At 38.5% G+C, this 14,912-nt stretch overlaps 2 protein-coding genes across 2 annotated transcripts; one reads left to right on the forward strand and one right to left on the reverse strand.

Annotated features, from left to right (window-relative positions):
- Nucleotides 1-1,283: 1,283 nt before the first annotated feature.
- prss16 (serine protease 16) lies at nucleotides 1,284-11,061 on the reverse strand (the record flags this gene model as incomplete). Its single annotated transcript, XM_080510599.1, has 13 exons — nucleotides 1,284-1,382; nucleotides 2,966-3,111; nucleotides 3,294-3,473; nucleotides 3,563-3,704; nucleotides 3,877-4,041; nucleotides 4,960-5,079; nucleotides 5,163-5,210; nucleotides 5,563-5,640; nucleotides 6,459-6,582; nucleotides 7,508-7,637; nucleotides 9,018-9,117; nucleotides 10,286-10,461; nucleotides 10,989-11,061. The coding sequence occupies 13 exons, from the start codon at nucleotides 11,059-11,061 to the stop codon at nucleotides 1,284-1,286; spliced, it is 1,581 nt and encodes a 526-aa protein (XP_080366725.1).
- A 2,092-nt stretch (nucleotides 11,062-13,153) lies between these two features.
- LOC308140717 (lysophosphatidic acid receptor 6-like) lies at nucleotides 13,154-14,014 on the forward strand (the record flags this gene model as incomplete). Its single annotated transcript, XM_080510613.1, has 1 exon — nucleotides 13,154-14,014. One exon carries the CDS (start codon nucleotides 13,154-13,156, stop codon nucleotides 14,012-14,014), a length of 861 nt encoding a protein of 286 aa, XP_080366739.1.
- Between the last annotated feature and the right edge of the window lie 898 nt (nucleotides 14,015-14,912).

Consider the following 14,912-nt stretch of genomic DNA (forward strand, 5'->3'; position numbering starts at 1 on the left):
TGTGTGTGTGTTTTGCAATAGTAAAGAGATGGAGGTTGATAGAAGCAGGATGAAGTGAAAGCAGTGAAAGAGTGTTTCAGGTTTCACCTTCTTTAAATCTGCTCCATCTCTCTCTCTCTCTCTCTCTCTCTCTCTCTCTCTCTTTCTCTGAGCTGGTGTGTATGATAGGATCTGTGAGTTTCTCTTGAATAAGAACGTATGTATATCATCAAAGTTCACAGACACCAACACACAGAGGTCTCCCTGCACGAGTGTGTGGTCTAATATATCAGAAGATATTTTCTCTAACAAGAAACATATTTGCTCCATTGTACTCATAATGGCTTTGTGCACAATCAAATGTGCTTTAATTGTGTTTTGTATTTGTTACAGTGTGTGTGTGTGTGTGTGTGTGTGTGTGTGTGTGTGTGTGTGTGTGTGTGTGTGTGTGTATGAGTGTGTGTCCTCCTGCTGTTCTGTCCAGCCTCCAGGTGATTGATGATCTACACTCCCACAGGGTCAGCAGGGTCATGACCCCCCACTTTTGACCCCCCCACTGAGCGGTTCAAACACACACACACACACACACACACACACACACACACACACACACACACACACACACACACACACACACACACACACACACACACACACACACACACGGAAACAGATGGCCATGGGACAACTGCAGTTTCCTCACCTTTCACTCTCAAACACTTTCCATCTCTTTATGATTTCTCTTGCTGCATCAATTCAACCAGCACGACTCCACCACCTCGTACTTGAATGCACCGCCGCATCATGCCATTTTTGTTTCTGCCCTAAGAAGCGTGACCATGTTGACTGAGACATTCCCGGGCAAAATGTTCCAGCTTATCACCGTCGTGTAAGACAACAGATCAAACACCCTGAGGTTCGATGAGCAGCTCCTCAAGAAACTGGATTAGTTTCACCGCCTATGTCGCAACATCACAATACAACAAGGTTGTGACGACTGATGGATATTGAAATAACAAACGCTAGCATCATCAAAACGGTTCAGAATAGCTGTTAATATATTGATACCATGTAAGCAGAAACTCTTGAATCATGAAAATCTAAAGAGTTGTATTTTTTTTATTACAGCAAAGATGCAATATAAACATCTGGAGTAAACCCAAAACATCAAAATCCACAAACAAACTGTCGCAATATGGGAGAGTCATGGATGGAGAAGAAGAGCAGAGAGGAAATGGAGAGTGAAGCAGACAGGCAGCCCAGATTATTAACTATTTCTTATCAGTTTCAGCGAAAAGAGCTGATCAGGCTCTAATGCGATCTGATAGGACCACTTTTTTCCACTCCTGTCTCCTCTGCTGGGCGGCCATCTCCAGCCAGCCAGCCACATGCTCCTCGATCTCCTAAGAAGATGAGAAATAAGATGGTCAACAACACCAAATACACAACATACATTTTGGCTTTCTTTTAAGATGCCACAGGAGATTATTTTTGTGTCATCCTCTGAGCCAGAAATGTCTATTTCATGTACTGATATGTTAAAAGTTTCTTTGCTCTCTTTAGTCTGATGATGTTAGCAGAGGGATTTATTCATACTGTATGTATATAATTCATAAATCAATGTACATAACATTTTATTCCTAAACTGTTTTTTTTTGTTGTTGTTGTTTAATTTTAGGTGGGGTTTTCTTTTTTTTTTGTGATGTATATAATACTCTCAGTGAAAGCAATTACCTCAAACATGCCAACAAAATAATTTCTGGCATTTCATTTGCAATATTTATCCTGTTTGAGTGTCATGGTCAATCAACAATGTCACATCCACATCAATGGGGAAATCTGTTTGTGTCGGGTTTTTTTCTTTTTCTTTAATGGAGCTAAATTAGGAGTGAAATTTTCTACTGAAATTGTATATATTTTAAAGGCACTCCGGTTTGATATCAACGAGGTAGATATTCTTCATGGCAGCATGGCATTCTTTGACATTTTCACAATTTGCTTGGTGGTTTTGCGGAGGAGATTGGAGCCTGAAAAATGGGTTCACACACGTATTTCCGTGTATACATATCAAAACAACAACACACTCCAATGTATACAGATTATATTCACGCTGTGCATGCAATGTATGTTTAATGCCACTTTTGGTCTGTGGGTGGCAGCAGGTAATCACTTCCAGGGAGTTTCGGGAGTTTGAAAAGCTAAAAACCTTCACTCTCATCATATTTTCTGTTCATTTCAGTGTGAAAATATGTTGCTGTTGCTTCTTATTCTGTTCTTGTAATGAAAGTCGGAGCGAATTAAGTGACTCACTGAACCATCTAGAGGTACACCATGGTATCACAAAGCTGGTTAGCTGGTTTATTCTGTTGATTATAGTCAGGTTGTCTTTGAATGTTTCTGATAAAACATGTTACATTACTCATTTAAATCAACATTTCTTTGGGTCCTCACATGCACAGCGTGAATATAATCTGTATACATTGGAGTGTGTTGTTGTTTTAATATGTATACACGGAAATACGTGCGTGAACCCATTTTTCAGGCTCCAATCTCCTCCGCAAAACCACCAAGCAAATTGTGAAAATGTCAAAGAATGCCATGCTGCCATGAAGAATATCTACCTCGTTGACATCAAACCGGAGTCAAAGTCATGCTGTCAGGGTGAATTTGTAAAAACATGCATAATCCAACAGCTGTATAAGGGGTTTCTTTGACATTTCACTGTATTTTGTACCTGCGTGTCTAATTACAATTGGCTTTATGTTGAGATTGTTGGCATTTTCAGTAGTAATTGTTTATTTATGGGAACATATTCATTTTCATAACGCATACTTTGCACCACATCAAGGAAATACTTTCAAGTTTAAATTGAAACATTTTTTTGGCACTATTTTACTATTTTACTATTTAAGATGAAATTGGGCTGTACATGGCCCCTGAACTAAAATGTGTTTGACACCCCTGATCCATGTGTTCAGCGAGGTACCTGTCTGGCTTTCCTGATGGAGCAGCGCTCTGTGACTCTTGGGCTCGACATGTCAGCACAGTGAGCAGAGTCCTCTATGAAGACAGTCTCAGCTTCTTCTCCTCGGTCCCGGACCACAGAGAGCTCCTTCCATGGGTCAATTCCACCTGTGGAAACAAAAACACAGATAACACTGTTTTCTTATCTAATCAGGGATTAGGAGGAAGTTATTTTACAGCCATTCAAAAGTCTAGAAAAAAAGAATATTACAGCCACTACCTAACCCTCTCATACTCTATGTCATCATAAGGTAATTTGTTGATTTTGTGTGTTGTAACACTGATCTTACCATTGACATAAAGCACCCTGTGTGTGTGAGGGTCGTGGCCTCCGTAGTAGGAATTTGTGAAAGCAATGCGTGAAGGCAGGGAATGCTGGGAAATACCAAACAGCACAGCACAGAGCTGAGTCTGAGCGTGAAGGGTCATCATCCCGGAGAATGGACAAGCGGCATCCTCACAAGTCTGATCTACATACATGGATCAGAGAACGAGATCAGGACATACAGGGGATGAAGGCTGACGGCATGCATGTTGGTTTGAGGGGTTGTTGTGTTACAGAAGCCAAACTCAGTGCAGGTCTGGTAGGTCCACTGTCTCCCTGCCGTCCTCCTCGAGTGAAGAGTCGTGTCCATTATATTCCTCACTGTTTTCTCATGGGAGATGTCCAGGCATCGCTCCTCACTAGAGGAAAGGTAGACCTGCAGCGTGCCCAAACAAACAAACCACCATATAGAGAAGAGGAACATGGCAAGACAGAAAATATCCGTTCAACTGTGGCTTGAGGACAAGCGAGGGATTGTGAAAATGATTCAATGGTGACATCTAGTGGTCAAATCCGTGTATGAGACGATCGCAGAGGTTTCTTCATACCAGAGCAAGTTTAACAAGGCGGCTGTAAGCTTCTTTTTCTTCCTCATATTGCTCCTTCCTGCTGGTCATTACGTCACAAAGCTCCTTAATAGACATGAACACTCCTTCCTCATTGTACTGGACGGTTCCCATCACAATGTCAGCCAAGTTTTGCATCAACTCAACCTGAAGATGAAAATAATAAAATAAGGAAGTATTGAAATTAAAAAGTAAAATGTGAACACACTGTCAGAGCATTGTAAACTATTGAGAAACATTATTTTAAATGTTTTTCATTTATGTATCTATTTATCTATTTATTTATCTATATTTTCAGGGTTTTTTGTGGGAGACACCAGTCAACAAGTCATAGCATATTGGAGTAGGTGAATGTTAGTTGGTTTAATATAATGAGATGTTATTCATATTGAGATAAAATAACAGACGCGTAGTTAAAATATGTAAAAGTGGAGTTGAAAAGAGGAAACTTGGTGATACTGAGTCTAAAAGGGACATGTCTGAAAAAAAAATTTGGATAAATATTTTTAATCAATCATCTTAAAACAGAGTATTGACGCAAAAGCTATAACTGTAGGTTCCTATATCAAAAGTTAAATGAGCTAAAGCTTTGTATTTGATTGTGATATTTTCCTTCAAGAAGTAAATACATGGGTTGTATAAGTAAAAAGTTTGCTTTCGAAAATAGAAAGACAGCATATCGTTTTGAATAACTCAAAAGTAAATAAGTTACTTAGATAAATAGTTTGAATATTAATCTAAATGTGAAGGATTGAAGGTTTAAATAGTTTTAAGAGATGGGCAGATTGACAAGTCTAACTTATTCAGCCAACACAAACCCTGAGACAAAGTAGTATTTTCTTTATAATTTTGACTTGAAATTGCTGTAAAAATGTGAGTCAATATTTGTTTTTATGATTTAAATGAACTCAGATAAAAAGGAAAAAAAAGAGGCTGGATTTTTTAATTAAATGAGTAGAAAAAGTTGGGAGTTCATAAGCAAACGACACGAAATGAATAAATCTCCTTAGCTTGCTCCCCCTCTACTATTTCTCTATTCTAAGACTAACAACATCGAATCAGAACCTGATCATCAGGATCTTTTGGGATCTGACAGCAGTTGAAGTCCAGGGCCACTCTGCTGATGTTTCCCCCCATCAGAGCTGCTTCTACAGCAGAAAACGCATCTCGTACTTCAGCCAGACACTGCAGGAGGAATAATAAGACTGAATCTAATGCGGGAAACAAGCAGACAGGACAGTCGGGCTGACAGGAGGCAGCCTTCGCACCTTCTCCGAACCACCAACTGCCTCCTTCAGCAGACTCAAGCCAACAATCTGAAACACAGAGGAGAGGCAGGCGTGTGGGTGAGAGGCAAACACTGATTATTTCACTGATCACTGAACAATGATTACTTCTGCATGAACAAAATAAAACTGTCAAACCTAATAAGTTTGGTAAATATCTGTGAAACTTTCTTTGGAAGTCACAACTGAAGTGTATCGAGGCAGGAAAACAGCAACATGATGATAAAAAAAAGCTAATTTCTTGCTTCTTTCTTTTTATCAATTATATCTTTAAACATGGGATGAAACCAGTACAATGCCATTAAAAATTAATAAATAAATAAAAAGCTTATAAATGTTTGTTTTCTTTCATGGACATTGATGCGAATATTATGATTTTGACCTTGTTGTATTCAGAGAAGTCCAGTTTAGCCTTGACCGGAGCCGAGGAGGCCACAGCTCCATACACCAGATTAGGAAACTGAAGAGAGAGGCAAAAGCAGGGGATAGAATGGTGACCGAAGTTAAAATAAATAAATAAATAAATAAAGAATAAAAATAATACTCAGGCAGCATTATTTATGTACTGCACTTTCCAAACAACTGCCCCACCAGGGTGTCATGCATTCAGTGTATAATATATTAGTCAGATATTACAAGCATTTTCATATGTAAATTTAAACTGAGAAACAAACCCCACTAGTATGTGATTATCTTGATGTGAATTACTCATAATTATAAGTAAAATTTGATTTTCTTTTTTTAAACTCTAAAACAAGCTCTAATTAATTCACAGGACCTCCGAGGGGTACTGAGATATCTTTTTGTTTTATTTGGTGGAAATCCTGAGTTTAAACCCCCCCCCAAAAAAAAATAAATAACAAGGAATAACTGATTGTTCTCATATAGAACCAGCCATCATGTTGTTATTAAAAGGAAGAGAAGAAAAACTTATGTTGTGCCTATCTCCTTTATGGTGTGAACAAAGGAGAAGCCTTCATGAAATATTCTCCTTCTCTATAAAAGATGATTCACTACTAACAAAGGATATCAACGTTAAAGAGATCATAATCACAATATCAGGTAAGTCCTTGAGTGAGGTCACAACCTTAAGCAAAGACTTTTTAGACCCTGTTTTACCGGAATGACTGCAACATTTTTAAAAAAACAACCCTGAACCTGATGAGTTCACATGAATAGAGCTCAACATTCACATGACTTTTACCTGATAAACCTAAAGACATTTTAACTGTCTTGAGCTTGGCACAAGAATGTTGCGCAGCACTTATAGTACTTCACCTTTCCTCTGAACCAGGCGGACAAAGCTCCGGAGTACGAGCCCCCGAAGCTGACCCACGTGTTCCTGTGACTCAGGTTGAAGTTCTGACTGATGTATTGGTGAAAAACCGCCAAGTCAGCGAGCCTGAACCGAAGAGAGGGAGAAGGTTAGTCCTCTCAGTGCATGCAGAGACACACAGTGGAAACACATGCCCACACTCGTTTTTATTCAAGGGAGAATTTCTTTATTAATATGGTTGACACCTCCAACTGCTCCAAGTCGAAGAACCCAACCCCAGTTCTACTCCACGGGTCGCATTCTGCCCCTCGGTGTTTTGTCTAGTTTGTGTTGATTTTCTAAATCACGACTGGTCAAGGTAATTCTCCAGATCACAAGACCGATTTGTGCTGCGATGAAACAAATGGACAGAACGCTGCCCATGATGCACAATATAAAGATACATAATTCTCATTTAATCCCAAGTATTTGTTTAGAACTTGTGTAAAAATGTGTAATATGAGTGTGTACAGTTCAGTGCTGTTCCAGGACATGAGTCCAGCTGAAGATACGGAAGCCACAAGGTATGACTCATAGTGTCCTTTAATCATTTTAGACACAAGTAAGAAAGAGAGTCACGAGTAAAGAGTGAACTGTGAGAGGAAGTGATTAATTCAGATGCTATTTCAAGGGAGATTCGGTACGGCTTTTTTTGTTTCAAATTGTAACACAGACGACCTGAAAGTATTTATATCAGGAAGTATTTCTTACAAGTATCCCACCTGTTAGACTTACAGTTTACATCGAGTCTAGTCTGTTTTGTAGCTATTTAATTTGTCTTCCTTACATTATCTATATCTGGTCATATTCAACTGATTAGGAAGTGGAGCAGGGGCCGCCTGTCCCATATCTATGGGAATGATAAGATCCCACAACGATCATTCAACTGAGACAATGTGGGTGAAAAAAATTGAATAGCAAGAAAAACTAAGGAGACAGATGCACATACATATGCAATGAGAGAAAGTGAAAAGAAAACACACATAAAACACTAACTATTTTGTGTACTAACGCCTGCTGGCTGCTCAGGTCTGCCAGGTTCTCTGTTTTGAGGCCATCAGGGTTAATGCTGTCGCCATAGAAACGATGCTCCAGAGCCACTATCAGAGCGCCGTGCTCCTCCGCCATGTCAACGTGGTGACCTGGGAAAACATGTTGCAAGCAGGTGAAATTCGACATGTACAGTAACACTGGCTTAATTTTTAAGCTATTGTTTTGTTTCTTTTTCCTCACTTAGACTAAATACTTGAATCAATACCACTTTGTGCCATTTATTCATCAGGACAATTGTAAAACTGTTTGAAATCATATATTTCTAATGATGTACAGCTTAAAAGAATTTCACAAAATTGGATATAAGTTTTGTTGAGATATCTGACACACAACCTAGTACTGCTGTCCAAAGATATATTTGTGTTATTAACAACAAATATTGCAGAAAATGCCACAAAGTGGGTCTATTGGGTACTGTGAGTAAATATGACACTATAATTTTTAACAGTTTTCAAAATTGGCATTAATTTAATCATATCTGATGACAAAATCGAATGTTGTCAATGAATGAGTAGTTAAACGCAGAAGTGCTTCACTTCCCATGTGCTTTCTATGAACTCGTCATTTTCACGTGTTTGATCAAATTAGCAAATATGGTTATTTAATTTGCACCATAACGTCTATCAATTTCTCACTTTCTAGTTTATCATTTAAAATCCAATCTTTATCCACAAACTGCATCTTGAAGCTGTTTTCAAATAGTTCCCATGTTTTTTAATAGTTTGACTGATTTGTTTTTTTCTGTTTTTAGTGACTAAACTCCGTGAGCTGTTCTGACAGACACATTTTCAAAACAAATTTTCCTGTGGGATTAATCAAGTGTTTCTATTCTATTCTATTCTATTCTATTCTATTCTAAAATTACACACTTTAGCCCCTCATAAGATATCCAGTGGCTTCCTTTTTCTTCAGATGTAATAATTGTAAATCACTTATGATCATAGAATGCATGAATAAGATAATTGATTGGTAAAACATGGCATATGAGATTGGGCAAAGCATGTGTTCTTCATGGTAATTTATCTTTAAATTATTTATTTCTTTCTTTTAAAAAAAAGTGTTGCAGAATATACAACAAGCACATAAAAGCAGTGGCAGGATCTCCATCTGCAAAACTATACCCAATACTTTTAGTTAGTCAATAAGACTTGCTTTTTTTTTTTTTACATAGTGGGACAACATTTTCAACTGTTACAGATGTCTATTGAAAATATTTTCCTACCCACAGAAGTATTTTCATTTTTGGTCAGTTTTATGTGTATGAACGCCACACAAGTCTGTCACAGTCTATAGGCTTGAAAATGCCAAGGATTATAATAAGCCAGTATTTTCTTCGCTTGTGCTTTGCAAACAGGTATCGCATTTCCGACACTTTGTGCTGCTTCACCGAGTTCACTTCCCCCGACACCCGAGGACTCTGCTGGGGTCTGATGCTTTGCAGGTACAAGCAGGTGCAGACATGTGTTTACCTGCCACAACTGCCAAGTCAAAGATGGGCCCTTCACCGCCGATGTAGAGAAACACTGGTCCATCAGGACGGCGCCAGTGAGCCTCGTTCACAAAGAACTTCTGGAAACGTCACAGAAAGAAAAAAAAAATGAGGTTCATTTGGATTCACCCAGAGAAGCAGCAGAGCCCCTCATGTCTTCGGTGTGAGTGATCCTCTCCTTAATGCTGCCATGGACTCATTTACAAGTTGGCAGCCTCAAATGACTGAGTGAGCTAATTGAACATTTGAATTGATGTTGTCAGGGAACGTCATCCTGTTTACAGCAACGTGGTGAAAACATTCTCCTGGAATGAAATTGTCTGGATAGAGAGCCGACAGGAGACCTCTGTACGTGACCTGAGCCGAAACCACAGTTCAGCAAAACATTCCGCCATCAAAACAGCTCTGAGAAATAACGTCTGAGTTCATAAGATCTAAGAAATAGATAAGTTTTGTTGAGTGCTTATTTACAGTCTATCCTCACGTCATCAATTAGTTTTATTATATCTTCAGGCCTCAGTTCTGTTTGAAAATTAACCAAACAAGAAATTTGCATTAGTGATCACTGTGCACTAGCAGACAAGAATTTGCTAAAACTATGAAAGTTATAAAAATATATCCAAAAAACATGTTTTTAATGTTTGTTTATTTTTAATTTCCAGAACTAATAAGCAACAGGTTGTTGCTTGATTATTTTATTTAAAGAATATTAAATACAATTTATTACCCAAAATGTTGTGGCTCAAGTTTCCTCACTGTGATATTTAGATTTTTTTGTTGTTGTTAGTCTGTGAATTGATTTGAGGTAAGTCTTAAATTAACTTTTGGTGAACCAAAAAAAAAAAATGTTTTAGAGCATCATATGTCATATGTATGTAAAATCTAAAAAATGTTAGAACTCAAACTTTAAACTTAAAATGTATACAAATAAAAAAAGGATCAAGTCAAACTACCGGTATTTGTTATATTTTTAGTTACAACAACATGTAATGAGACACAGTACTTGACTTTTCCTGTTATTTCCCTTGAGGCGTTATTAAAAATGACATACATTTCACATTTTACTTGTAAATCTCAAATTTCTGTGGTTTTGTGGGAATACATATAGAATTAAATGTTCATATCCATGTGTTTCTATGCACTAGAACAGAGGGGAAACATTCAGAGTTTTTGATCCATACAGAGGTTGATGCTAAAGAAGTCAACAATGTAGTTGTTTTTTTAGACTTTTTGAATGATTCTTTGAACCTGAGGGAAGGTGTTGGTGTCCTGTCGGTTGAAGTGGTCCAGCGGCTGGTCAATCCAGGCTTCCTTCACATGTCTGAAAGGTCGATGACCTCCAGCCAGAAGCTTCTGGACAATCTGCTTGTTTTTCTGCTGCTGGACGTCTCGCACACGCTCCTTCATCGTCCTCAGAATACGGCCTACCAGGTAGTATGTTAGAAAGAAGCAAAGATATTAAATTGAAACATAAAACAGTGGCATTAGGATTGGCTGAGTCACCTCAACTTGTGTTTTGAAATTCAGTACATTCAATTTAATCCAGTATGAGTTTATTTTAACAGGTGAAGCTGAGATTGATGAGTGAAATTGTTCACTTGTGGCATAAAATATACATGACGTGTCCGACTAACAAAAATCATAATCAAGGTTATTCACTTTCCAAGTCTGTGTTTCTAAAATGTGATGGCTGCTTCTAAAAGTATGCCTTAAACTCTGCATCAACAGAAAGCCTTCAGCTCCTGTCTGCCCCCATACAGATTCAAAGTCTCATCCACAAGCACAAAACGTACAAAAGGAATCCCTAAGATGATGAGTAAACTGCCTCCACACTAATTATATAAAAAAGATTTTATTTTTTTTGTATTGTTTTGTGATTTCTTTTGGGCTTTGTTTATTGAATTGCTTGATCTCGCCTCAAATGATTAAAATCACATTTGCATCCGCTTACCTGGTTCAACGAAGGTGAAGAGGAGCAGAGAGATGAGACAGCCGACCGGTGAGAAAAACATCTTCCTTCGCATCAGGATAGTTGAACGTTAATGCAAAATGCTCTGCAAAGGTCAAGGTGATCGTGTCATTCTGGAAGAGGGGTTATATAGGAGGTGTATGTGTCATAAACAGCTCAGCAAAACAAAGCATCAGACAGGTGATGTTACTGGATCTTTTTGCATTCTAATGGCTTTTTATTCAGTATTGAGTTGCAACGCTTTCCATCTCGCCTGTACAAGCAACGATAAGCTTTTGTAAAGTTTACACAGATAGTCCATATAATAAGCTAAACATTTGACATTCTGCAGCAAAATCACTGAAAAAGAAGATGATTTTTCAATGCAATACCCTATCAAAAGAAATCAAATACACACAAAAAATTATGAATAACCCCAACATGTGAATTTCATATAATAAATTTGGTTCATGAAACTGACATCGCTCAGGAGAGGGAAACTGGCGGCCCGGCTTCTAAAATGCAAACAGTCGCAGTAATAAAGAGAAAGACTCTTTCGCTTTTATGTGACTGATGAAATAAGTAGATCACTCATGAGTTAAGTATATACTGTCATGAAATGAAGCGTTGTGTTGATTATGGGTTAGAATGAGTGGAGCCATGCCAGTGTAGCCAGCAGAGTGTGCTTATCACGAATGTGCTTCTCATTTTTACCGCAAAAACAAAAATAGTCTTCAAATAAGCAGAGGAACCATCCACAGAGCAGGACGGGACCCAGATGCAGATTCAAGTTAAAACGTGTTTATTAAAAAGTCTCAAAGTGGCAGCAAAGGTTTCCGAGGGGAGATCCAAGCAGAGGTCAAGAGATGGGCAAAAGGTAAAAATAAAACAAAAACAACAACAACAACAACAACAAAAATGAAAACAGAAACACAAGGAGGATACAGAGAAGTATGAAGACGATCTGGCACAGACACACTGGGAGAGAAGGGGTTAATATACAAGAGGAAGACATTGAGGTGACTCTGAGGAGGAGAGTTAATTGGAAATGTTAGGGGGAAAGGTACACGCATGCACGCACGCACGCACGCATGCACGCACGCACGCACGCACGCACACACACACACACACACGCACGCACGCACGCACATCCCTATCAAGTCATCTTGAGGTTTCCTCTCAAACCTCAACAGATGCTCTCTTGGTTTCATTTACGCAAAAGGACAAACTATCAACATCCTGCAGTGTGAAAATAATTTATTTTCAATCCAGATTAAGTCAAAGGTCATACTCAGAAGTGAAGTTTTGATGAAAACCTAATACATTCAGAATATTAAACCGCACATGACCTTTAAATAATAACTATAGTAATAACCAATAATCTTAACGTTGAAAAATGAAAAATGATAATGTGGGGTTTTTTTTAAACATGTTTGAACTCATTATTATGTCTACTGGCAACTCCAATCTTTAAAAAAAATCACATTATGCATGCAGACTGTGTATTTTTGAGCAATTTATGAAGCTAGAAACACCTCAGGGAGCCTTGACAATAAAACATCTGTTATTAACTAAAGAAATATAATTGATATTTGAGTTTTAAGACACAAAAATGCATTAATTTATTTTTTTAGATTGAAAACAATGCATAGAAACATCAACAGTTTGGTGCAATTTTATCAACTTAGGACGGTTTTTCCTTTTGACATTTTCTTGTTTTTTTTTTATAGCGTTCAGCTATATTTGACATCTCTGTCCATTTTAGCAATTGACTCACTCCACTTTGAAACCAAGTCTGGTGGTTAAATAAATGAAACATAAGATCAAAATGTTTATGAACATAATATTTTGTGAAAGCTTCATGGAGCCAGTGCAGAGGGGCTGCAGACCATTGACTTAGGCTGTTAGACTTAAAAGAACAGAACTATTCCATTTTTCTGTCAATTCTGAAACATTCTAAATATCCCTTGATTCATGTAGGACAAGGTAAGAGAAATTCAAGTGGTTGGATAATCGTCACATCAACCACAACTCTTGCGATGAGTCATGTGAATTTCCTGTTGCACCTTTACGACCCAGTAAAGTGTTTTGTCCGTACACATTCGAAAAGCAGAAGAAGGACTTACAGGGTTGCATGTTCTGCTGCACGTTATTTTCATCACAGGAACATGAACGGCACCGGCGCAGGTGAATCTGAAGCGAACGTGGTCTATGCGCTGACATTTGGCGCCATCATGTTGTTGGGTCTTCCTCTGAACGCGGCGTCGTTGTGGCTTCTGCTTCGCCATCACAGCCTCAAATCAACCAGCGTCGTCTTCATGGTGAACCTGGCCATCTCCGACCTGCTGCTGGTGATCTCTCTGCCCATGAGGGTCTACTTTTACGCCACGGGTACCTGGCCTCTGAGCAGAACTGCGTGCGATGTGATGATTATACTTTTCCGAGATAACATCCGTTCCAGCTCCATCTTCATCACCTTCATCAGTGTGGACCGGCTGCTGGCCGTGGTGTACCCGCTGAGGTCACGGTGTCTTCGGACATCGTCCAACGCGTGGAAAGCCGTGACTCTGGTTTGGCTGTTTGTGTTGGGGATGAATATTCCTCAATACATGCACTTTCCAAGACAACCAGACAATGGCACTGTGAATGCATGCTTTTCATTTAAAACCAAACAGAATTCAACAAGAAGTGCCATTTCTTATTATCAGCCGGTGTTGGTGGTCTCCATGCTGTTAGTGAACATCGTGTGCACTGCTATGGTGCTTTGGACTTTATGCACTCATCTCAGCCTCTCTGCAATGGCTAAGAACAAGGTGAACGTCATGCTGATTTTTGCCCTGAACTTGGTGATGTTCACCGTGTGCTTCTTGCCTCTGTCGATCAGCCTGCTGCTAGTGAGAGGTCCTGAACTCCAGCCAATGGTTTGTCTTGCGACGGTCAACTGCTGTCTGGATCCACTGTTGTATTATTTCTCTTTTGATGGCTTCTGGAAGAAAAAGGAGGATGTTGACACTGTGCAAGAACTTTAGACAATGGAGACTATTCCCTTTGAGCTGGAATCAGACTTCCTTCCCAGCCAAAGATCCAAGAAGACTTTGGATCCTCCTTTCATTTTCGAAAGCTGCTGGGTAATGATGCAGTTGAGAAAACAGTCACATCAAAGTATTCTGACCGACACATGAGCAGTCCAGGCCTCTTATCGGTTAATAGATTGGTACAAACCACACATTTAGAAATATGCAAATTCGTAAGGATTACATAAGAAGATTTATTCATCGCTCATGTCTTTGGGATTAACATAAATTCAGTTTTAACCTTTGTAGCAAAGTTCAATAAACAGATAAAAGAAAATAGTATTGTTATGGCGAATATATAAAAAAAAAATTATAAACACTGAGAATTCCTTTCCTTCCTTGACATTTTAATGATGTTTTTGATATTTTGTCCTTTTGAAATTATTGCTGTATATTTTTCAGATCCTGAAAGGGTTAGAGGGTCTTTTCTGTGCTGATTTACATGGTAGCTTCTTATTTATAAATATCTGCGAGAACCGGGAATAACCGTGTTTTTCCAAAATGTCGATGGGTTTTGGGTGGAAAACTATTAGATTTAGTTTTCTCATGAAAGAAGAAAACAGCTCTGGTCATCTCCACCTGTGAAGTTGTTAAATAAAAATAATAGTGAAAATTCCGTGCATATATAACCAACAAGAAGTCAGTTGTAAAGCCACAGTGTAAGACACAGTTTAATTTTGTGTATATGCATGTTGAGCAATACAGTCGACACACTGTTTACCGTAATACCCTGCTTTTCTATTTGTACCTTTTTCATTTATTTTGGTTTTACCTTCATTTGACCCTCTTATGGGCTTTGGATGTCACGAATCCTTTTATGTGTCTCGGGCTTTTGTCTTATTTGCGAATTACT

The sequence above is a fragment of the Blennius ocellaris genome (genome assembly GCF_963422515.1).
Source record: "Blennius ocellaris genome assembly, chromosome: 2".
Taxonomy (NCBI): Eukaryota; Metazoa; Chordata; class Actinopteri; order Blenniiformes; family Blenniidae; genus Blennius; species Blennius ocellaris.